The following is a 24,564-nucleotide window of genomic DNA, read 5'->3' as shown; positions in this document are numbered from 1 at the left end:
AATGATCTTGGTTACTTTTCTTTTGCACATACAATGTATAACTCCACTCCCTCCACCACACTCACTCCCAAAAAAAAAATCACAACTTCACTGGCAAATAATTATTTTACAATACCACAAATTCTCTCTTAAAATGAAACAGTTTTATAATTTGAGCATCCTGCATTAGCATTGGGTGCTCCAGATTAAGTACAGCAAGACTGCAGAGTACTGCTCCCTCTATGCTGTACCTTTGTCCCAATAATGTGATTTACAACACCCTCTGAACCCATAGAAAAGATACAGCACAGAAGGGGGCCATTCGGCCCATCGTATCTGCGCCGGCTCGAAGAACAACCAGGTGCCCATTCTAATCCCACCTTCCAGCACCCGGTCTGTAGCCCTGCAGCTTACAGCGCTTTAGGTGCAGGTCCAGGTACTTTAAAAAAAATATATAAGAGTTGAAGGCCCCTGCCTCTACCAACTCGGGCAGCGAATTCCATACACCCACCGGGTAAAAAAGTTTTTCCTCATGTCCCCTCTAATCCTTTCGCCAATCAGCTTAAATTTATGTCCTCTGGTTCTTGAGCTCTCCGCTAGGGGAAACAGGTACTTCCTGTCTACTCTATCTAGGCCCCTCGTAATTTTGTACACCTCAATCAAGTCCCCTCAGCCTTCCCATGCAGTGTTTTTTTTCTCTCCATTTCACATATTAGTTATGCATTGTTATCTTGGTAAAGCTTTAAATTTAAGTGTCAATTTGTGCTGAATTACAATCAATTCTATATAATGGATTTGTGTGCAGTAGGAACTAGATCAAGATTGACCAAACTCATTTCACATATGAAGGACCTTTACAGATCAACAGAAAGACAAATTTGATCCCAACAGTACAGGGTGGATTTGAGCCCAGGTCCCAGATATGCCACTCCAGTCTGCTCTCAAGTTAGGAAGCATCCATGTTGGACTGAATGATGACAGTTAATTGTGTGTGCAAGTTTTTATTCAGTTCATTGTTTTGATGCTCTAATAGACTGATGATACAAGACCTACATTTACAATTGGCATGTGTGATCAAGAGCGCTTACCAGAAAACAGTAGATTTCAAACAAAGGATTTTTCATTCTACTACTCTAATCAGCTACTATTGCTAACAATGTGAAAATAACTGAAATCATGACTCAAAGGACTCGCTGTTGAGATGAAAGTTAGGAAAACAAATATATCCACTTACACAAGTCTTTGAGAAAGTAATTTAAACTACGAAGTTACGTAGTCTTACCCTTGAGACTTGAAGAACTGAAGCAACATTGGGTCAGTGTTTAATCGCTGTGCAACGGTCTTGGCAACCTAACAAAAAGAAATCACATCAGAACATGTCAAACTGCCCGTTATAAGCGGGAATTCCTTAAAAAATGGGTGGTACAAAGCAGTATCCACAGTACTGTAGTAGGAACACTTTCATAATGGAATACTAAACAGAAGTAATGCATGTTTTATTTTGAACCTTTTTGTAATCAAACAAAATACTCTATGTACCAATCAAAAATTTAAGGATTTGTAATGTAAATGTTTGTTACCCCATCCCTATCATCAATAACTGGCAAAAATAAATAAAAGGAACAAAGTAAATGTAATCAGTTCTCCATGCTAAATGTTTCCCTGTTATTTAAGGTTTCAAAATAAATCAAAGGATAGTCAAGCTGCACAATAGGGCTACTGGTCAGACTGTCTCATGGGGAAACAAGTCTTGGCAACAGTATTTTTTGTACTAAGTCTTTAATCATTTTACATTCACCTGACTGGGCCATTTGAGTACTGTACATTCAAATGAATTAGCTTCATTACACACAACACTAAATTACTAGTGGAATGTCACATTTTGAAGCTGAAGACAATCCTAAACTGGTATCTCATTAATGTAAATGTTTCATTTAAAATACACAACTGAATTTGAGCCATTTAACACAACCATTAAGATCGCTATCAAAGATCAGCTTTTCTTTGAAGCAAATACACAATGGCAGAAGCAATATACTCCCTTTATTTGCGAAGGGTATACTTACCAAACCTAACACGAAGTGATTTAGAAAATCTACAACTTACATCACACAAGCCACATACATAACAGGCATCTCAATTTAAAAAACCCCAATTGTTCATCTCTAGATTAAAATTAACTTCTAACTAAATGGACATCACTCCACTTTTCAGTTCTGGTTAAACATGCATAAAATTGGTCACACTAAGATCATTTGAGCCTGATTTTAATACACCTCTAGTTTACCCCTCACGAGTGAACAAATGTCAAAGCTCTCGTACCTGAAAGTAGTTCATTCTATTAGACAGAGTGACGACAAAGCCTGGGTCATTAGGAATAGTCTTATCGCAAAAGATGACATCAACCCGATGGTAGAGATCTCGGAAATAATCTTTTGTTGTTGGTAGCTCACTGGAGTCATTTTCTGGGTCATCCCTGAAAATCAGTCAGAAAGCATTATAGTGACAGAGACGGAGGGGAACAAAGAAAAAAAACAAAATTGAGACCAACACAATTTAAAAGCAAAACAAACAATACCATTCAAGAAATGTGAAAATTAAAGCACACATAAGGGATCTACCCCACAGAGAGGGACAAGGCAGATTCTGGTTGCTACAACAGCTTTTGTTGCAGGGGAGGATTGGAAGATGTGGAGTGGCAGCGGCCTGATTCTGACCACTGTCCATTGACTCTCACTGGAAAATGTTGGGAGATCATGTAGGGCAGGATCATTCAACTATGACACCCCACAGCTGAACAGCATGTTGACAATCACTGTCTGGAACGCAACCCCACTATGAGTCACTACCATCAGCGGATAAGGACAAAAAAAATTAGAAGGGAGACGGCAACGTGCAGTAATGAAGAAACAAAACACGAGCCACAGACAAGTGTGCCAAGTTACAAAAAATAGTGCAGATAGAGTAAGAGTACATCCCATATCATGAGATTTAGAGGAGCACAGACCCACTAGTTCTGTGTATTAACTGCACAGTTTTAAAAGGAAATGGTGATAATCTCCTGCAAAAATTGAAGATATCTGCAAGAATTAGTTCAAACATTCCCAAACTCCACTTAGTATTCGCCAGCATACAGTCATGTATCCAGACCATTAAAAGGCATCAGCAAATATCTTACAAGCATGCATGATTTTAATAGGAGGACCCTAGATTATATGGTATTGAAAGTTTCTGGTATACAGTTAGGTTTAAGGAAGATAAATAGTAACGGACGGTATGAGACATTCCAATGTACATCTACCACAATACTGTAGCTCGACTCGTTAGCTATAGTTTTCTGGTCTCCATTTCTCCCTCCAGCATTGAATAGTACCTCTTGCCAATTATAAGGAGGAACATGCAAAGGCTAGGCAATTTCATTACCCAATGTGGAAGCAAGCTGTGGTCTGGAGCCTGTCACAAATGAGCAGTAACTCACACTGGTGTTTTGTGCATCTGCAGGACGGATTACATTTTGAGCTGGGGTAGCAAATTTTGGTATCTGCAAAATACTGGAAAAATAAGGTGGAATATGCTTTCAGCTTCCAGATTGGAAAGAAATCAAGTAGTTACAAGTTTACAGTGCCGCTTTTTACAGTTGCCGTTTCATTTTCTTGAAAAACTCACTAAAGAGAAAACCAAACTGTAGGTAGCATCACTGCAGACTTTAACTAGAACATCAAGTTTTTGTTGAAATGTAGCATTCATTGCAGATCTCCAGAGATCGTCCCCCAGCTCAAATCATAGTTATATAGACTGATGACACCAACAGAACAGGCAAAAAAATGAATCCACAGGCAATATTAACTCTTTGGGGCATCACCTTAATGTCACCGTTTATATCTGATTTCTAAAATGAAATATTAAGTTCCCTTGATGGCCCGAGTAAAGAAGTAGTTAAAAAGATCACAAGATCCCAGGTTGAATTCTTGTTCCATACCCAGGTTAGCTGATCACAGTGGGGCAGGAGTTGGGGCATGACAATTATCCTCAGGGACCTTGTGTTAGGGAGGGGGAAGAGAACCAGCCAGGATTCCCATACTGAATACTATCCAGTAACCTTTGCTGGAAAGTTCCCCCAAGGAGAGTTTGACCAAGGACAGCTTAGCTGGAATGCTTTCCACTGTTGAATAATCTGTCCCAACAATGGGCCATTTGGGTAACACACTGTTGGGCACCTGTGGTATCTTACCCCACCAAGTGACAATGTCTTCATAAGAGGGAGAGAACTGGAGAAACACTTCAAAAAAAGGGCACAATGAATTTTTACAATATAAAATTGTCTGAAAAATTAATGCCAAAGATGTTATTAAAATGAATTGCTGTCCAATACTAAATGGGTGGAATCATGCATTGATATAACACATGGACCCACAATATTGTTGCTCCAGTTGCAACATGCTTTTTGTATTCAAGGAAACAATGTCTAACATGGAAATTTTCTTCTAGGAAATTACTTCTTTAAGTGACTGGTGTATTTTGGGCCATCTAGATCAATGAAGGATATCAGGATGACAGTCATGGCAAGATTGGAGGAGTTCCACCATATTACCAGCTTTACAAGGATATTGGACAATTAAAACTGTTTTTCCCCCATGGAATGTTTGTTCCAGTCTTTCACACTGCAGGTCTGCTTTCTTATTCTAAATTAAAATTCCTGCTGATGAACTTCTGCTGTATCTTGGGTGAGTTTGAATATGTTTCATATAGTTGTTACTTTGGCTGTACACTGGTAAAAAAAAAATAATTTCCCCCCACTTAAATAATGCAATACAACCACTACACATTTTCTGGAATTTTACAACCACTTTCCCAATACAAACCAGAAGGGTGCATATCAGAATTTCAAAAAGTTACACTGAGTTGAGCTGCATTAAGAAAAATTAATCTTTTAGTTTAATTTGCTGCTAAAACATTACTTACTTCTGAAATACTATAATATCGCCATCCATGAGCTCGTCAAGTGCTTTATCAAGGGACACTTCATAATCCTGAATTCTTTCAGTTAAATTGGGTTTTACTTCCTAAAGTAAAGACAGTTTTATCAACTAAATAGTTTTACAAATTAACATAAGCAATCACTTATTTGTTGCAAAGACTATAAAAGCAAAATAATTGCCAGACAACCAAATGGCTAGACTACAAATGGAACTGATGATCTTAAAAATGTGTTCTTTTTAATGACTAATGACTAATAGATCTGAGGAAAATACTAAAACCCAGCTGTCATTCTTCCTGAACTTATAAAACCAAATCTTCCCAACATTTTTTCTTCTAGCCCTCCTTCCCCACCCTGAGCACACATTGTGTCCAAGATGGTGGGGGACACAGTGACCCTTCCTATACAAGTGCTCCTTTCTATCCAAGAGGATCCTGGATCAACTGTGCATGCTTCACCCATAAATTGTTCCATTGTCCTGCTTGTAGCATTGCAATCAGCTTTGCCTACTACATTATGAATCAGGAGGTTGCATAAGTGATCCTGAATCCTCCGTGACTTGTTTGTATATGTTCTCACCCTCCAGATACCAGTAACATGCTGGCTCGGTGTTGGAAATGGCTATTGAATGCCTTCCGAGTGAATGACAGCATGGTTCAAGCCATAATCGATTCAATTTTTTAAAAAATTTAAACGTCCAAGGAAAATATATTTGAAGTCAGATTTTTACAGCAATGCTGTATTTTAATGAAACATTGTATTGATGTTTTACAAAGTAAACATGAACATCAAGTGTTTTCTATACCTCATAGAGGATAAGGTTAGTTCCTAGCGGAAACCCTGCTCGCTCACACATGATTTGCAGTAAATCACCTGCACAAAATAAATGTAACAGTTAATCATTTGGAATGCTTGTACAAATTGGTATCTGCATTAACAGTTCTCAACTTACGTATTTTACACGAAATAGGGGTGTAGATATGTCCACAGTAATTCAAGCTCCGAGTTTTGGGATCGTACATCTTCAAAAACAACATTACATCATCTGAAGAAAAAAAAAGCCTTACTATGTTGTACATTTGTAACCTATTTCTTTATTATTGACATGCAATTATGGAGCATTTTGTTATACTCAAAGGTTTGACCTCAAATATGGATAAAAGCAATTAAGGTAACTAAAACATGACTGCTGCACAAATCATATGATCATTACTTAGCATAATAACACATTGTTAATATGGACTTACGATCTTTATCAAATTTGGGCAACGTTGCTCCACTGGCGGCTAACTCTGGATCTACCGTCTCTAGAAATATTGTCCACGGGTTGTCATTATCACTCAATTCAATCATCTATGTGGGGAAACAAAGTTTGGATTGTTAGAGCACATTGATCTCAAAAGTTTAGTTCATGTTGCATTAATATCTATTTTCAAAGACCCCATTTATTTCAATATATCTGTACTAACAGATGGTCCTGGATCTACAGATTCATGGTGCACAATATCACTACTGCAGGCAATGTAGTTAAACTTAAAAATACAATTGGATTCCCCATCACTTTCCGATAAGTCAGAGGATAAGCTGTCCATGACAACAGGAGTGTTCCGGCATTGCACTGACAAAAATTGTCTGCCTTTAAGGTAGAGTGTGTGTTTAGCTAGGCCTGTCCCTTTGAAGTCTCAATGTCCAACGAAAGCAGAGCAGAAATTTCATCTACAACTTCTCCCTGTAGGGTAGGGAGTAACGTCCTATAAACAGGTATTCTGAGGTCAGAATAAATTGCTGCTGCTCACGGTAGATTGTAAAAAAAGCTACTCAAGATGCTACTTGTTCAATTGTGATTTGCTGTTTTATGAACATATTTGAGCCAATCGGGTGCAAGTATGAGACACATTTTGTCTGTACAACACTTCAAGATGCAACAGACATGCTAGATGCAAATACATGATTGTTTTGTTGAGCATGACAGACCAGTTTTAATAATTTGTTCTCCTAACCAGCAATGTTACGATATTCAGAATACCACAAAACAGACTCAAAACCAACTATTTTTCCTAATTTTAAAAAAACTGTTGCAGAAATTTAGTAACGTTTGGTTCTCAAGTGGTGCATTATGAAGTGAAGAATTCAGCTTGCTTGGTTTCATTGGTCAGAACATTGAATACAGGAGTTGGGATGTCTTGTTGAAGTTGTACAAGACATTAGTTAGGCCACACTTGGAATACTGTGTACAGTTCTGGTCACCCTATTATAGAAAGGATATTATTAAACTAGAAAGAGTGCAGAAAAGATTTACTAGGATGCTGCCGGGACTTGATGGTTTGACTTATAGGGAGAGGTTAGATAGACTGGGACTTTTTTCCCTGGAGAGTAGGAGGTTGAGGGGTGATCTTATACAAGTCTATAAAATAATGAGGGGCATAGATAAGGTAGATAATCAAAATCTTTTCCCAAAGGTAGGGGAGTCTATAACGAGGGGGCATAGATTTAAGGTGAGAGGGGAGAGATACAAAAGGGTCCAGAGGGGCAATTTTTTCACTCAAAGGTGGTGAGTGTCTGGAACGAGCTGCCAGAGGCAGTAGTAGAGGCGGGTACAATTTTGTCTTTTAAAAAGCATTTGGACAGTTACATGGGTAAGATGGATATAGAGGGATATGGGCCAAGTGCAGGCAATTGGGACTAGCTTAGTGGTATAAACTGGGCGACATGGACATGTTGGGCCGAAGGGCCTGTTTCCATGTTGTAAACTTCTATGATTCTATGCAGCATGGGTTTGAGCACACAACTCCACATGGTGCTTTAACTGCAGCCGAACCTTCAGAGTGAAGGCATGGTGCTTTTTCTACCAATTGCATGATACTGCTACAGAACACCCTACTTGCTACTGAGTGGCAAAGTCCTGAAACAGAACAAAGCATGCTCTGCACTGCTTACAAACAGCTCAGCATTGTGGTGGGGGCCAACAACTACAACACTAATGTCTGGTTATTTAACAACTTTGAAGCAACAAAAACACTTTTGAATTGAGAAGGAAGGGAGGTTATAGAACCATAGAAAAGACAGCACAGAAGGGGGCCATTCGGCCCATCATGTCCGCACCGGCTCGAAGAACAACCAGGTGCCCATTCTAATCCCACCTTCCAGCACCCGGTCTGTAGCCCCACAGTTTACAGCACTTTAAGTACCTGGACCTAAAGAGTTGAGGGTCCCTGCCTCTACCACCAATTCGGGCAGTGAATTCCATACACCCACCACCCTCTGGGTAAAAAAGTTTCTCATGTCCCCTCTAATCCTTCCGCCAATCAGCTTAAATTTATGTCCTCTAGTTCTTGAACTCTCCGCTAGGGGAAACAGGTACTTCCTTGTTTACTCTATCTGGGCCCCTCATAATTTTGTACACCTCAATCAAGTCTCCCCTCAGCCTCCTCTGCTCCAAGGAAAACTACCTGAGCCTATCCAATCTCTCTTTGTAGCTCCAATTTTCAAGCCCTGGCAACATTCTTGTAAATCTTCTCTGCACTCTCCCCAGAGCAATTACATCCTTCCTGTAACGTGGTGACCAGAACTGCACACAATACGCCAGCTGTGGCCTTACCGGCGTTTTATACAGTTCCATCATTACATCCCTGCTTTTGTATTCTATACCTCGGCTAATAACGGAGCATTCTGTATGCCTTCTTCACAACCTTATCTACCTGTGCTGCCACCTTCAAGGACCTATGCACATGCACTCCAAGGTCTCTCACTTCCATTACCCCTTTCAATATATTCCCGTTTACTGCGTATTCCCTTTTACTATTTGCCCTCCCTAAGTGCATTACCTCACACTTCTCCGGGTTGAACTCCATTTGCCACTTTTCCGCCCACTCCACCAACCCATTGATATCTTCTTGGAGTCTACATCTATCCTCTTCACGATCAACTACACGGCCAATTTTTGTGTAGTCTGCAAATTTGCCAATCATGTCCCCTACATTCAAGTCCAATATACCACAAACAGCAAGGGACCCAACACTGAGCCCTGTAGCACACCACTGGAAACGGATTTCCATTCGCAAAGACATCCATCGACTTTTACCCTTTGTTTCCTGTTACTGAGCCAATTTTGGATCCAATTCGCCACATTTCCCTGTATCCCATGGGCTTTTACCTTTCTGACCAGTCTGCCATGTGGGACCTTGTCAAATGCCTTACTAAAATCCATGTAGACAACATCCACTGCACTACCCTCATCAATCCTCCTCGTCACTTCCTCAAAGAATTCAATCAGATTTGTACGGCATGACCTTCCCTGAACAAATCCATGCTAACTATCCCTGATTAAACCATACCTTTCTAAGTGACAGTTTATCCTATCTCTCAGTATTGATTCTAATAGTTTGCCCACCACCGAGGTAAGACTGACCGGCCTATAATTGCTCAGCCTTTCCCTCATACCCTTTTTAAACAATTGTACTACACTTGCAGTCTTCCAATCCTCTGGTTCCTCCCCTGTATCTATTGAGGATTGGAAAATGATCCTTAGAGCATAGCTAAGGAAAAGGTGGGACCTATCAGGGATGATAAGGGTAACTTGTGTTTAGAAGCAGAGGATGTGGGTAGGGTTTTAAATGAATATTTTGTCTCCGTATTCACAAAAGGGATGATCCGGATGTAGTAGTTAAAGAGGAGAGGTGTGAAATATTTCCTCCCTGGCTTCCTTCAATAGCCTAGGAAATAATCCATCTGGCCCTGGTGACTTATCAACTTTCAAGGATTCCAGTCCCTCTAGTACTTCCTCTCTCATTATGTTTACCTTATCCAATATTTTACACCTCTCCTCTTTAACTACTACATCCGGATCATCCCTTTCCTTTGTGAATACGGAGACAAAATATTCATTTAAAACCCTACCCACATCCTCTGCTTCTACACATAAGTTACCCTTATCATCCCTGATAGGTCCCACCTTTTCCTTAGCTATCCTCTTGTTCTTAATGTACTAGAATCATAGAATCATAGAATCATAGAAGTTACAACATGGAAACAGGCCCTTCGGCCCAACATGTCCATGTCGCCCAGTTTATACCACTAAGCTAGTCCCAATTGCCTGCACTTGGCCCATATCCCTCGATACCCATCTTCCCCATGTAACTGTCCAAATGCTTTTTAAAAGACAAAATTGTACCCGCCTCTACTACTGCCTCTGGCAGCTCGTTCCAGACACTCACCACCCTTTGAGTGAAAAAATTGCCCCTCTGGATCCTTTTGTATCTCTCCCCTCTCACCTTAAATCTGTGCCCCCTCGTTATAGACTCCCCTACCTTTGGGAAAAGATTTTGACTATCGACCTTATCTATGCCCCTCATTATTTTATAGACTTCTATAAGATCACCCCTTAACCTCCTACTCTCCAGGGAATAAAGTCCCAGTCTGTCTAACCTCTCCCTGTAAGTCAAACCATCAAGTCCCGGTAGCATCCTAGTAAATCTTTTCTGCACTCTTTCTAGTTTAATAATATCCTTTCTATAATAGGGTGACCAGAACTGTACACAGTACTCCAAGTGTGGCCTCACCAATGCCCTGTACAACTTCAACAAGACATCCCAACTCCTGCATTCAATGTTCTGACCAATGAAACCAAGCATGCTGAATGCCTTCTTCACCACCCTATCCACCTGTGACTCCACTTTCAAGGAGCTATGAATCTGTACTCCTAGATCTCTTTGTTCTATAACTCTCCCCAACGCCCTACCATTAACGGAGTAGGTCCTGGCCCGATTCGATCTACCAAAATGCATCACCTCACATTTATCTAAATTAAACTCCATCTGCCATTCATCGGCCCACTGGCCCAATTTATCAAGATCCCGTTGCAATCCTAGATAACCTTCTTCACTGTCCACAATGCCACCAATCTTGGTGTCATCTGCAAACTTACTAACCATGCCTCCTAAATTCTCATCCAAATCATTAATATAAATAACAAATAACAGCGGACCCAGCACCGATCCCTGAGGCACACCGCTGGACACAGGCATCCAGTTTGAAAAACAACCCTCGACAACCACCCTCTGTCTTCTGTCGTCAAGCCAATTTTGCATCCAATTGGCTACCTCACCTTGGATCCCATGAGATTTAACCTTATGTAACAACCTACCATGCGGTACCTTGTACTGAAAACATCTATGGGTTTTCTTTAATCTTACTAGCTGATATTTTTTCATGCCCTTTCTTTGCTTTCCTTATTTACATCATCCCTGTACTTTCTATACTCTAGGCTTTCTGCAGTATTTATTTCTCTGTGACTGTCATAAGCTTTCTTTTTCTTCTTTATCTTGCCCTGTATATTTCTAGTCAACCAGGGGGCTCTAAATTTGGCAGTGCCACCCATTTTCTTTGAGGGGACATGTCTGCATTGTACCCATAGAATTTCACTTTTTAATGCCTCCCACTGGAGGTTTATTGATGTAAATAAGCTAGCAGTGTTTTTCTCATTAGTTTATAGTTTAGAATTATGCCAAATACTGGATATACAGTGCCTTAGACACTGACTTCTACTTCAAAGCTTGGGTACAAATCTGGATCAGACTAATTGTCTGAAAGTCATCTTTGTCTAATGGCAGTAGGCATCATACATGAAATGAGCTTGCATGGTCTCAATACACTTCCTAGCAGACATAGGCCCATAAAACTGCTCCTAATTCAAAACTAATTACAACCTCAGTCAGAGACCATAAATGGCTGGTGTGAAAAATGGCTCACTGGTACCAGCAGCAGGTGCTCTAAGGTTGTGACTGAACTCTGCAGCTAACCGAGAAATACCTAACCAGGGAGGAGCCTGGTGTTGACACTGCATGCCTGAATTGAAAAATGTTTTACTCCCCATCAACACTCCTCACTTGCAGGAGCACAAAACTATCAATGTATTAATTAGCTGGCTTTAGCTAGGGAAGCAACAGAGGCCTGAGGACATGGGGAAAAAAAGATCACGTGTTCCTATTCTTGACTGCTGTACAATGATCTCCAACGGAAAGTAAATACACATATAGACATCAGGTGAGGGCTGGATCAGGTTTCGCAGTACTTTTTCTCCATTGCCCTCCCCAAAAGTTGAACTACCCTGGTAATAATCACCATTGGCAAAGAATGGCCATTCCATTAAGGCACAAACAACTACATTATTGTCCAAGGCCCTAAACATACATTATTTTTTCTTCCTAAGGCATGTAACATACAGTTTACGCTGTTAGTAGTAGTGAATTGCTAAGCTGCTAGAGAAGAGACATTGTGTTCCACTATGAGAAATCAGAAAACAGTGACCAGGCTCAAATTATCGACTATGTTAACAGGGACAGCATTAAGTTTAAACAGAAGAATGTGGTTTGAGAGTGTTGACATCACAGCCCAGCCCAATCCGGTCCTCACCTCATATAATATATACATATACACACATTTCATCAGGTGACCGAACATGGACTAGGAACAGGAACCCTGGCTGACAAAGTCACTGATGCAATTCTAGTGCCCCCTACCTACACTATGGATGCAATCAGCACACAGGGATTCCTGGTCTGCTTGACAGTTTCATATGGGTAGTGAACTCACCAACTGAGTAATCTGGAAAACTCAACCCAAGGTGACATTTTCTTAGTTTTTATTCATCTAGTTATGTACAATACTGTGACCATGTGATGCAATGTTTATCTTTGTTCCTAATGGATATTACAAATGTAATCCCTAACTCTAGTTCCTCTGACTCCTCCTGATATTACTCAAATAACACTGATGGTAGAGCTTTACAAAAGGAATGGGAAATTCAAAATTTAAGCTATTCTTAGTTTTAAAAGATGGCAACCCATATACTCCAAATAACCAGCGTGGTCTGACAGAAAAACAACTTCCATAATGATTTAAAAAAGAGAAAAGCAATACAATGAAAGTATTCTATCTCACAACTGAGACAGAAGTTCCCTTATTTGACATCAATTCTTAGGACCTTCTGAAAGAGTAATACAAAGCCACAATACCCATCACTGCTGAAAGTGATGTGATCTTAAAATGCGAAGGATTCGAAATTGTCACTTCCACACCGCCTGAGGAAGGGGAAAGCCCCCGAAAGCTTGTGGGATTAAAAATAAAATCGTTGGACTATAACTTGGTGTTGTAAAATTGTTTACAATTGTTAACCCCAGTCCATCACCAGCATCTCCACATCAAAGTGATATAGCTAGTCTGGAATATTTTTCAAAGGAAATCTTCATGTTTGAATAAATTTTTGTTTCTTCACTCCCGGTGTCACATTTCCGGATGACAAGTTAAAAGTTCAATGAGAGTAGTGATTACTCATATTGCAAAAGCAAAGGTTCAGCATACCGAGCTTTAAGTTCTGCATTATGTTCAGCATCTGTGAACTTAAGTCAGTGGTTAATTGCAGAGTTAGGTTAAAATCACTTCCTTGGCAAAAGCAGGCACAGTATACTATCACTGTTAGAATGTTATCAAAACGGCTATTCTTCTGCTTTAATATTGGAGTGCACATAGATTTTGCTGATTTCTAACCCAGTTTATATAGGGTTACTACAGTCTGCAGTTAGAAGACACTCCAATAAGTGCATTATAATTATTGGTTCTCATCTGGATTTGCAGTTTCCCTTCATACAGCATTCAACCAATATTATCATTGGATTTGCAAGCAGGAAACAGTGTTTTTGTTCAGCTCCATTTCATCACAGTTACTGATAAAGCACTTACAGCATTTTGATACTTGTTTGGATAATGATCACAACTGCATATAATACGTCATTCATGTGCAATAACTGTACTGCTGTAAAACTGCGCACCATTTAAAATTCATAATCTGCTTCCCCACCCTCCCCCCAAACCCAGCCAATTTGATACTTGCTAAATTTTAATAAAGCCATTCATCGAAAAGTAACACCCAAGAGAGGATTACAAAAATGCACTTGATGTAAATATTTTGTACAGTTAAAAGGTATCATGATTCCAGCAGTCGGTCATAGCTGCTTTTCCAAATAGCTGACAACATCACAACAGGTTTTGCATTCAGCCTGGTTTCTACAGCCCCCTTTCGTGAAGAGATTGAACAAACAATTTACAGGTTCAATCTTGAACTGCCTGTACGATGACACTACTAAGCGTAAAAACAGTTTTGCCATGCTCTCTCTGGAAAAGCCTTGTATTTTACATTACTTTCACCCCATCATAAGTTTTTATTCTGAAACACTCATTTTCATCTTCAACTAGCACCAATTTTACACACTTCAAATTTAGAGAAGCCACGTTAAGCAATCTACTCCAGTACGACAGAATTATCATCAGATCATGCTTTAAAGGAGGGTCTTAAAGGAGGAGAGGGAGGTGGAGAAGCAGAGGGGTTTAGGGAATGAATGAGCATGGGCACTGATGGCACAGCCACCAGGATGGGGCGAGCGGAAAGAGGGAGCGATGCACAAGAGGCCAGAATCGAAATTAAGTAGAGTATATTATTTGAACTGAGGTTGAGATCTTGATACCCAACAAAATCTTTTCATCGGGTCATTCTAGGAAAAGTCACAACGCTACTTCAAGATTTCCATACGAGAATTTAACCTGGAATATACACACTTACAGTTTTGTTGCTGTCCGCTTCATAGTCCAACATTGCTGGTCTTTTAGTCCCATTACTCCGGGCCTGCATTGGCCACAATCGTATCTGTTCCTGTGGATATCCCTAGATTAAAGCAAGTATTGGATCAAAATGTAGGCAAAAGCTGTGACGCAATTATACCCAAAGTATTGTGTGTAACATTACAAATTAGTACACTATTTCAAGCAACACATTACTTAATTCCTTGGTATAGAGAATTTAATACTGAATCCTTCAGTGTACAATCTTCACAGACATGAAAACAAACAATTCCATTCAATTTGGAAGAGTGCCTACATCTCAGAACCTAGGAGATATGTTTTCCCAATGGCCTAGAGGATAAAGGCCATATACACCAAAAAGTCTCAGGTCTATGATGAGATAGTGATCTCAACCAGGGTATCATTTAGGGTGTTAGAACTGTCTCCTTGGGCTGAGGGGAATGAGGAGCAACAGGAATTCCCACTCCTGATCTCTATTTGGTGAGGCCTGCTGGAAAGTGTGCACGTGGGGGTGGTGGGCGAGAACAGGATCTGGTTTGGCTGTGATGCTCGCCAGTGAATGGCCTGACAAAACTTAAATTTCACATGAAAAATGGGTCACTTAAGCAGGGTAATTAAACAAGCGCATATGCATTATTTAGCTTAATTGCTCTTACCCAAATAATTTGAAAAATTTAAACAAGTGTTAGCTGCTTACAAGGGTCTGATCTGTACTGATAATTCAGATTAGACCACCTACATTTGATTAAAAATGAAACAGTTGAGCACTAATTCTAATGAGAAAATGTAAATACCTGTGCTCAGTTCCACATGCACTGATGGGGAATTAAACTTCAGATGGTGGGACAGAAGCCACTCAAAAAAGTCAAGCTTTGTAAATGGAGATGAATGTTGACATCTCCATGTCATGACTGATGGCTCCTTTATAGCACTATGGCAACCAGGCCAACAATGTACTCTTAATCATCCATGATGTTCCTCATTCTCGTCCTCCACACCGGACACCAGATTATCAGGAGTGCTTGTGAAACATGGGCTCTGTTGTTTTATATTAGTTAAAAAAAAACTCGTATCTGGGAGACTTTGAAAACATTTAGTATGACAGTTGCCCAGATAAATTGATTACGTTTAGGTAGTTGAGGTGTGTCCCGTTTACCCAACGGTCTAGAGAAACCACATCCACTATAAATGCTGTGCTTTGCATCAGATATCTGCATTGCTTTTTAGTACATTAAAAACCATCTCCAATCAAGGCAGAGAAGCAACAGCATCAAACAATGCAGGTCAAAAAAATCTAACATGCATTCCAACTCTGAAGAGCATCAAGAAGAGCATTTATGATCTCAGGACATCCAAAGGCATTTCACAACCAAGTATTTAAGTGTAGGGAAATGGGGCAACCATTTTCTGCACAGCAAGGTTTCACAAACAGAAATGAGAAATAACCAGATAATTTATTTCTTGGTGGTGTTGGTTAAGGGATAAATACTGGCCAGGGCACCAAGAGAACTCCCATGCTCTTCTTTTAAAACTGCCATGGGATCTTTTACATCCACCCGACAGGGCAAACTTGACTGCAGTTTAATGTCTCACCTAAAAGACACCTCCACAGTGCAAAACACACACACAGTAGTGCATTGAAGTGTCAGCCTAGATTATGTTCTCAAGTCTCTGAAGTGGCGCTTGAACTCAGGAGCTTCTAACTTAGATAAGGGTGCTACCACCTGTGACAACTCATGAAGTAGGCTTACTTTCCAATACCACCAAATCTTTTGATCTCTAATCCTAACGGCAATATTGCTCAATGTTATACAGCTTATTTTGCTCTTTAAGTTGTGTCACAATACCCAGTACCCTTTGTTGTGAACCTTCAACATTGATCCAGTCGATTCAAAAGCATATTTTAAATTCATAGCAATTTCAATTATTTGGTCAAAATAAGCCATTTGACAATAGAAACCAATTTTTATGCAGCAATATCTTTCTAGTTTTATAGTGTCAATCACACTTATTGAAATACTCACCATTGTTTGCGACAGATTCTGAACAAACTCTGCAAGTGTAGAGTTTTTTAGAACTTTGAACACTGTATATTTTACTTTTTCTTCATCATACATGTCATTACCCTGATGTCCACAGAACTGGTCTTCTGCTACTATCTAAAGTAAATAAAATGCAGGAGTCAATGGTCACATTTTAATTTGGAAAAAAACTTTTACAATAATTCATGTCACAAAAAAGCTGTTTGCATTTGTCTTCATCTCAGCCACTTAATTAAAATTAAATTAAGCAATGCAATTCATCTAATACTATGGGGTGACATTGGTCATGAAGTCAATGGGGAAAAAAATTGGGCCAGGTGTAAATGCAGACTGTCGATTCGCTATCGCTGGTTTTGCACTGCCGCCCAAGATCAATTTCACTGCCTCCCCGCCGTTACAATTTCTTCCAGGGTATGTTGCAGTTTATTGACACCAGCAGGTAACTGCAACCATGCAATATTGTTTGTCAGAGAATAGCCTAGATCATTTTCACCTATTTTTCCCAATCAACTACTAGCAGAATGTTCGCTAACAAATTTGCCTTCATCTAGTGTTTATTTTGGTGCATTAAAACTCTCCTCAAACTGGCCTATCGCCCCATTTACAAAATTAGGATATTCCTTCTATAAATGACATGCATCCTTCACAGACCATAAAGGTATAGCTTAGCAAACTAGGCTGTGCCTTTATAGCCAACATCTGAAAAAATCATGCAATGAGCATATACAAATGTATCAATGTTGTAGATAGACTGCATTGCATGCAAATTCAAAAGCATGCTCAGGACCTCCGCCAGTTTTGACCCCAAGTTAAACTGAAATTAACCAGCCAATTCACACCACAAAGCCCGTTTGTTTTGAACTGATGTCGTACCTCTCCCTCACCAAAACTCTTAAATCTGCAGGGCTTACAGGGGTGGAATATTAGCGTCTCCGTAACTTAAAAAATGTTGAGAGAGATGGAGGGGGAAAGAAAATTGTACAGGGTTATTGTGCTTCAAATTTTTACTTGATTTTTGTTGCACCCTGTCAATTCCATAGGCTCCCAGAAAACCAGAAGTAAAAAAATATAGCTGGACAGGTCAGTTTAGATAACAGAATAACTGATTAGATGTACATTAAAACAATCTAATCTTCTGTGAAAAAGCTGTCCTAAGCTTGGACACAAGGAGCAAAGAACCTTGCGATGGAGAACACTGGCATCAAGTCCTGAGCTGAAATATGATGTGTCACATCATATAGTGTGACACATCATATTTCAGCTCAGAATAATTACAATTGTTTTTATACAAATATAAATGTAGTTTAACTGGATAATGGAGAAATCAAAAAGTACAGTGGGTGAAGTAACTTTTCGAAACAAGAGGATCTGGTTGAGATTAACTGCACAGTTGCAGACATTCAAGTTTTCAGGTGTACTGGTTAGTTCCCAAACCCACAGAAAGGCATGAAGTCTATATACCAAAAGCAGAGAGTGTATAGTGTGACAGGCTAGTGCATCAGGATTTACACAGTCATGGATTTAAATGAGATAGGAGTGGTACAGTACCTGCACTTGCATGTAGAGGTGTGCTTCTTGTCTTTCCTTTCTTTTCTGAGCCTCCACCCTCTTCTCTTCTTGCAGACGCTCCACTAGTTGTTGTGGAATGTTGTTGTCTGTGACAGTTTCTAAAACCTCACCTTTAAACAGAGTTGTTTGAACACATACGTTAGGCAATTTGTGACTACAAATTGAGAACACAAGTCTAAAATGGGACAAATATCAAAAGCAAAACTATTAGAGTCAATTCAATCCAAGTGCTCTTCACCCCCTCAGGATGACCCAAAGTGCTTCGCAGCCAATAAATTACTTAAAGTCTTCTCTTTGTTGTTTTGCAGGCAAATGCATCAGCCAATTTGTAAACAAGATTCCACAATCAACTGAGATAAATAACAAATTAGTTTGTTTTGTTGGTGTTAGTTCACAAAGGAATATTGGCCAGGACACCTGGAGCACGCACTGCTCTTCAAATAAGTGAATTTTTTTTTAACATCACTTGAACTGGCAGATTGGGCCTCAGTTTAACAGGTCAACCAAAAGATGACATCTCTGACAATGCAGCACTGCCTCAACAAAAGTAATGCTCGAGTGTCAAAATTGGAAGCAGTTTGCTTTTGATGTTGGAAAGCACACAAAATAAGATTAACTGATTAAATTTGTGACAAAATAAGTTTCTAGACAAACTTAGGAAGTTTGTCCCATTTGTTAATCAGGAATTTATTCTTCTAAATCAAAACCCTCCATCAATGTACCCATAAGATTGATTGATTGCAGAAACTGTTATCCAATCACTATAATGCCATGGCATATACCTGAAAGGAACTTCGTGCCTGGTCTGAGAAGAAATGGCTTGTAAGTCCTGTGACAAATGTAGGCCCCTTTATTAATGACTAACCACCTTTTAAAGATCTGCTAATTGATAGGTGCACTAAAACATCTGCAAAACATTTTCAGAAAACAGACAGTTCACTATTCTGCATTCAAAACTTGCTTACTTAGTTTTGATTCTCTAGCGTACACCAGCATGTAGGCATTGGTGCAGTGCCTCACAGATAAATCATCGTCATGACCACCATAGTTATGTTCAATTGCTTCTTCTTTTGTACACCTTGATACAACGTCATCATCAAATTTACACCACTTAGAAAGAGAGAAAGAAAAGAATTAAACACTTTATTCCATCCCAAATCATTTTAATGGCTTTAACAAAAAAGCAAACAAAACATGGTTACAGGCAAATATTTTGTTTCATTATTCCTTCAATGAGTGGTACCAACAGGTCAACAGGGCAGATCAGATAATAGCACATGCAAGCCCCAAGCATAGACTATAAAAATAATTAAAGGAAGTGTAACCATTACGGTGCACAATCACACTGTCAAAAGATAGCATACTAAGTGGAGCACCATCCTGACCTTGCATGCTGTTGGGTTCATACATTAAAGATTTTTTTTTAAAACCGTGCTACTAAAATAAAGTCCAAAAGAAGCCAAAGCACTGTCCTAATTACAAAAGGGAATGAGTGCAAAATAATACCCTAAACCAATTCTGAAAACCTCAAGTCAACAATTTTCCAACAGTCAATCCAAATACGCTGCTCTAGGGTTAAAAGCAAACAATGATCAAAAGTTACATCAATGGGCGTTTCTGGGTTCAAGACTAAAATGATATAAGAGCAGGAAGGCAATTAAATTGGGTGGTAGGATTAAAGATGCAGAAAACTCATCTTCAATAAATTGAGCTTCTTTCATTGAATTGAAACCATGACAATAAAATCAAAAACTTTAGTACTTCCAATTCATAAAATAGGCACGCAAAACAAATATCTTAAACCAATGCATGATGATTATGTAAAGCAACTAAGGTGAAGTTAAGAGTCTCAACACCAAAATACTCAAAAAAAAGTTTACAAATTAAGCCAATGAATTTGGATGATTCTCCCCTTCAGTCCCGTGCTCTCCTTAGGCAGTGACTCACTTATTCCCCCCCCCCTAGATGGCCATTCTTCACGTGAGATCTACTCTGCCACAAAAAGGGTGGGGAGCATAGACTGCGAACAAAACCTGGGAATCTCCTGGTCTGGATGGTTCAGTACAATACTACATGGTGCATTTCTCCACAGAGCCATTGCTCCTTTTTATTTTTAAGACAATGCTGATGACACTGCGGAAATAGCGTGGAGGAATTAGAGCCTAAATGGTATGAAAAAAAAACTGAACACAAACAATTGAAACGCTTTGGACTAATGCTTGCATTAATTGATGCTGGTGTCACGTCCATGCCTTTATTCCATTGGTAAATCCTCTAAACTAGCACATTAAAAATACATAAAAAGGTATCGAAGTTAATTTGGATTCTTGTTACGGCTGATATTTTGAAGGAGGGGCACGGAAAGAAACTTGCCTAAAATTCTCACGCCATTTCACAAAGTATGTCACCTTATACACGTTATCAATTTATCACCATTTCCTCTAGAATTATTTGGTTATTTTCATTCATTGACAAAAGAACTTTACAATTTGCATATCGAAGGTTTCAAAGAAAATATAGCTGAATGATGCATGTCAGACCAGAATAACTTACAATAATTTCCATAATGTCACACACCTCCTTTCCTCTACCCCCAAGGTTTGCTGGCCATAAAGACATGCACAGAACTGAGGTCTGAACATTTGTTAAACATAAGTTCAAGAGACTGACAATGAAAATATTCTTCTTCCATTGCAAGCTGCTCATAATTAAGTGCCCGACTGAGAAAGCAAACATGATCAGAGCTGTGTAACTTCTGCTCAATTGCAACTGTGATCAGCCACCAGAAAGCCAATTTAAAGACAAGTTTTTCTTGCAAGGGATGTTTGTGTCACTTCTACACAGCAGCCCAAAACAGATGAGTAATCAACAGAGGCAGCTTGAATGACAAACAGCCCCAGGACTCCAACTCAAACTTCTGTTAAAGAAATATAGCACTCAGGTGCATCAGCCACCATGATTTTTACAATCTTGTCAGTTTAAAAAATAAGAAACTGGAAATGCATGTTGATCCTTCAACACACTCAAAAATGAAGTCTGAAATAGTGCAGATCTATTTCATATTTAGTATTTGAAAGACAAATTGTTTTCTTACCCTAAAAATAGAGAAACAAAAATGTAAAATCCTAGCCACCCCTACAATCCCACAATTGAGTAACATTTCTCCCCCTCCCCGACTACGCACGCCCCCACCTCAACTGTGCACACACTGCCCCCTTCCCTTCAAAGGCAGTATCCTTCAATTTGAAGCAAAGTTGGATTCAACATAAAGAAATGACAGATTTATTAGGCATGAAATTTACAACCTTTTTAAAAGCTATTTTCCCAGCTACGTAACGGGTTGAGCTACAGCTTCAAGTCCCTGATCACATTTCACTATATGTTCTCAATAGCTATAAATGGATAACTATGCAAGTTGAAAAATTAAATATATGCATAGAATAAAGGACAAGTTGTAAAATAACTTGTTCACTGAGCCTTTATTCCTGCAAGTTTGTAGCTAACTGATATATAAAAAGAAATTGGTCTTCGCTGGAAAAAAAAGTTATTTCTAGCTTTTAAAAATGATCCACGTAACGACCCAAAACTTAAAATTCCAGCTGCTCGAGGGAATAGTCGTAAATGTGATGTGTCCGAGGTTGACTCTCCCACCCAGAGAACTAAAAATGGTGGTCCTAGCAAACTAATCAGGAGCTAAACTCTGTTAGGCCAATTACAAAATTGTAACCAATTACCTTAAATGTATATCAAACGGTTTCTTCAAATTTCTACACAAATTCAACATTTTACACACACCGGAACAGTTACTTTGGCTTGCTCGTCAACCAAGTGTAGCTACTGCATCAATGGTTTATATACTCACTTTACCATCACCCTTAGGGTTCAGGTAGACTACGTAATGTCCACCATGGTTATCTCCACTGTGCACCAACACTGCATGTAGTATGTAATTGGCAGAATCCTTGGGATCTGGTTTCTGCAGAAACTCGTCTAGGGGCAAATACTCAGGAAATTCAAACCTTAAAAAATAAAATTAAAGTGCCCTTAGAAAAATATAATACTGAGTAGAAAACTGCACATTTTAATATTTCAGCAAGTGCTTAAAGTGAATTGGAAGTCCAAAGGGGTAATTTGGGTTCTGTACTAATAACCTATTGCTAGTACTGCAGTTTTACTGTGTGTAACTCATTAACTGAAAACAGACCCAAAATACAGTGAACAGAAACTATGCTGGTAGGGCATAAACCACCCAGGAGATCATTTGCATTAGTTCTTTGAAACAATAGGGATAATACAAGACAGTGGTTACATGATACAAGAGGTCTTTATAATAAAATGCTAGTTCTACTTGACCGTAATTTGTGCAACCATTTTGTTCAGCATTGATAACTGCCATTGTACTTGAACTCTAGATGCGCCTAAGATTCCTGAAATGTAAGTATTCAAAATGTTGGTACCACCCCATCAGGACTTTCTCCAAGAAACTGATGGACAATTGGGAAGAATCCTGCTGCACAAGTAGGAGGCACTGATCAGGTTAACTCATGGTGTGCTCAATCCCAAAGATTCAGAATTTGTGTAAAAACTATTTCAAAAAGACCAAAAAAGCACTTTTAAATGTAGATGAACTACACTTTTCACTTAATTTATTTTAGTGCATCTGCAAGATACAAAGTTCTTTCTTAAAAAAGTAAATGATTCATGATTCAGTACCTAGTCAAGAAAAATTCACAGTTTCAGTCACAGCAGAAGAGTTGAAAAGTTGGGATACAAATATGTTTATTGTGTGATTACCATTGGAATGTATTACAGGAACTGTTTCCTATTTCTAAGTGGAGATGGTTGTATACAGGATAAAATAGACTCAATTTCCACATCTTACAAAATCTAGAACATTGATTAAAGTCCACTTTATTCTTGCATAAAATCTTTTAAAATCCTACTGCTAGTGACATTGAGGCAATTTTCAAATTGTATGTAGTGAAATATCCAGCACACTGGTTGATCATAGTTTAAGTCATACTCATGACTCTTTTTTAAAAAAAATCTTCAATTAAGCAGGATACTTTATCTAGATAGTCGATCAATGTCTATAAATGTATGGAACATACAAAGGAGAATACAGTGAACAAAAGGTGGCACAAATGAGAATTAAAAGGAATCGTAAACTTCTAAATGACATGAAGTTGAAAATTAGTCACGCCTTGCATGTATAGTCTACATCTTGCTTGAACAGTGATTATGCCTGGTCAAAATATGAATTATAAACGAAGGGTCCAGATTTTCGGTAACTGGACAGAATCACAGAATGTGATTTCCAAACACGTGAAATTCCAGCAATCTACTAACAAAAATGGAATTTGACTTATTCAGTCACCTTAAATCAGTGCCCCCAAATAAAATAGGTCACCCACAATGACATTCTCACCATTATGAATCAAAACAAGACCTACATCAAAACAAAATCAAAATCTTTGTTTGCTTTCAAAAACTGATAATGTTTCTATTCCCAAGGCTCTTTCAGCATATTCAATATCTTATGCTCAAAACAAAATGAACTTTCTGCAAATCATATTTTGCTCATGTATTTGCACTTTTTAAAATTAGAAGACAAAGCCAGGTGATTGAAGTTGAACTGTGAAGAAACTGCAGTTTTATCATAAGTGTTCTTCACTTTGCTTTCTCACAATTAATACCTAGAAAATAAGGATTGCATTTTCACAGTCCATTAAATGTACATGGGATTCATAGACTATAATAATTTGAACAATTAACCAAAACACATTTTTGAAACAAACATGCAATAGTAAACAAGCTACTCTTCAAAGAGGGTTTATCAATAGTATTTAGTACATTATGCTGAAATAATGAAATACATGCATCAACTGTTTCTCACTCATACCAGATAGTAGCTCCATTTTCCCCTGGAAGTACTCAACTCTCCTGCATTAAATACTCCAACTCTCCTCTATAAATTATTCTTTCTTCTGGCCACATTCCTCAGCGCTCTCAATCTTACTATGCCCCACCTCTCCCAGGGAAAGAAGGACAGAAACAATGATGGGGTAATTACCCAAGGTCATTCACATACCACTTAGTGGTTAGTGACGGTGCAGGACTGATGGAGCCTGTACACTAGGTCTTCACCCTGTTCCCATGACTGTAGGTACATGGCATGGGGAAACTAAGGGGCATTAAGAAAACAAAAATAATGCACCAACTGTTCCTCTGCCACTTTATAATAGGGATTATAAAACCTAGTTAGATCAAATAACCTTTTAAAAAAGGGAGACAACAGGATGAATATAGAAAATAAAACCAAATGTAACAAGGCAGGATACATCCAATTACATCTGCACTGAC

General features: G+C 38.9%; 1 protein-coding gene across 5 annotated transcripts in view; it reads right to left on the bottom strand.

Moving 5' to 3' along the window:
- usp7 (ubiquitin specific peptidase 7 (herpes virus-associated)) overlaps window positions 1-24,564 on the bottom strand; it is a 77,870-nt gene that overhangs the window by 9,205 nt on the left and 44,101 nt on the right. For all 5 annotated transcript variants that reach the window (XM_068003356.1, XM_068003351.1, XM_068003354.1 and 2 more), the window contains exons 13-23: window positions 22,064-22,220; window positions 19,167-19,311; window positions 18,181-18,311; window positions 16,615-16,749; window positions 14,571-14,672; window positions 6,205-6,310; window positions 5,910-6,002; window positions 5,763-5,830; window positions 4,942-5,042; window positions 2,302-2,455; window positions 1,262-1,329 (exon numbers count right to left, since the gene is read on the bottom strand). In XM_068003356.1, coding sequence (XP_067859457.1) covers window positions 1,262-1,329; window positions 2,302-2,455; window positions 4,942-5,042; window positions 5,763-5,830; window positions 5,910-6,002; window positions 6,205-6,310; window positions 14,571-14,672; window positions 16,615-16,749; window positions 18,181-18,311; window positions 19,167-19,311; window positions 22,064-22,220 — 1,260 coding nt within the window. The remainder of the gene's footprint in view (window positions 1-1,261; window positions 1,330-2,301; window positions 2,456-4,941; window positions 5,043-5,762; window positions 5,831-5,909; window positions 6,003-6,204; window positions 6,311-14,570; window positions 14,673-16,614; window positions 16,750-18,180; window positions 18,312-19,166; window positions 19,312-22,063; window positions 22,221-24,564) is intronic.

This window comes from Heptranchias perlo, chromosome 22 (genome assembly GCF_035084215.1).
Source record: "Heptranchias perlo isolate sHepPer1 chromosome 22, sHepPer1.hap1, whole genome shotgun sequence".
Classification (NCBI taxonomy): domain Eukaryota; kingdom Metazoa; phylum Chordata; class Chondrichthyes; order Hexanchiformes; family Hexanchidae; genus Heptranchias; species Heptranchias perlo.
This window is presented reverse-complemented; position numbering and strand designations above follow the sequence as displayed.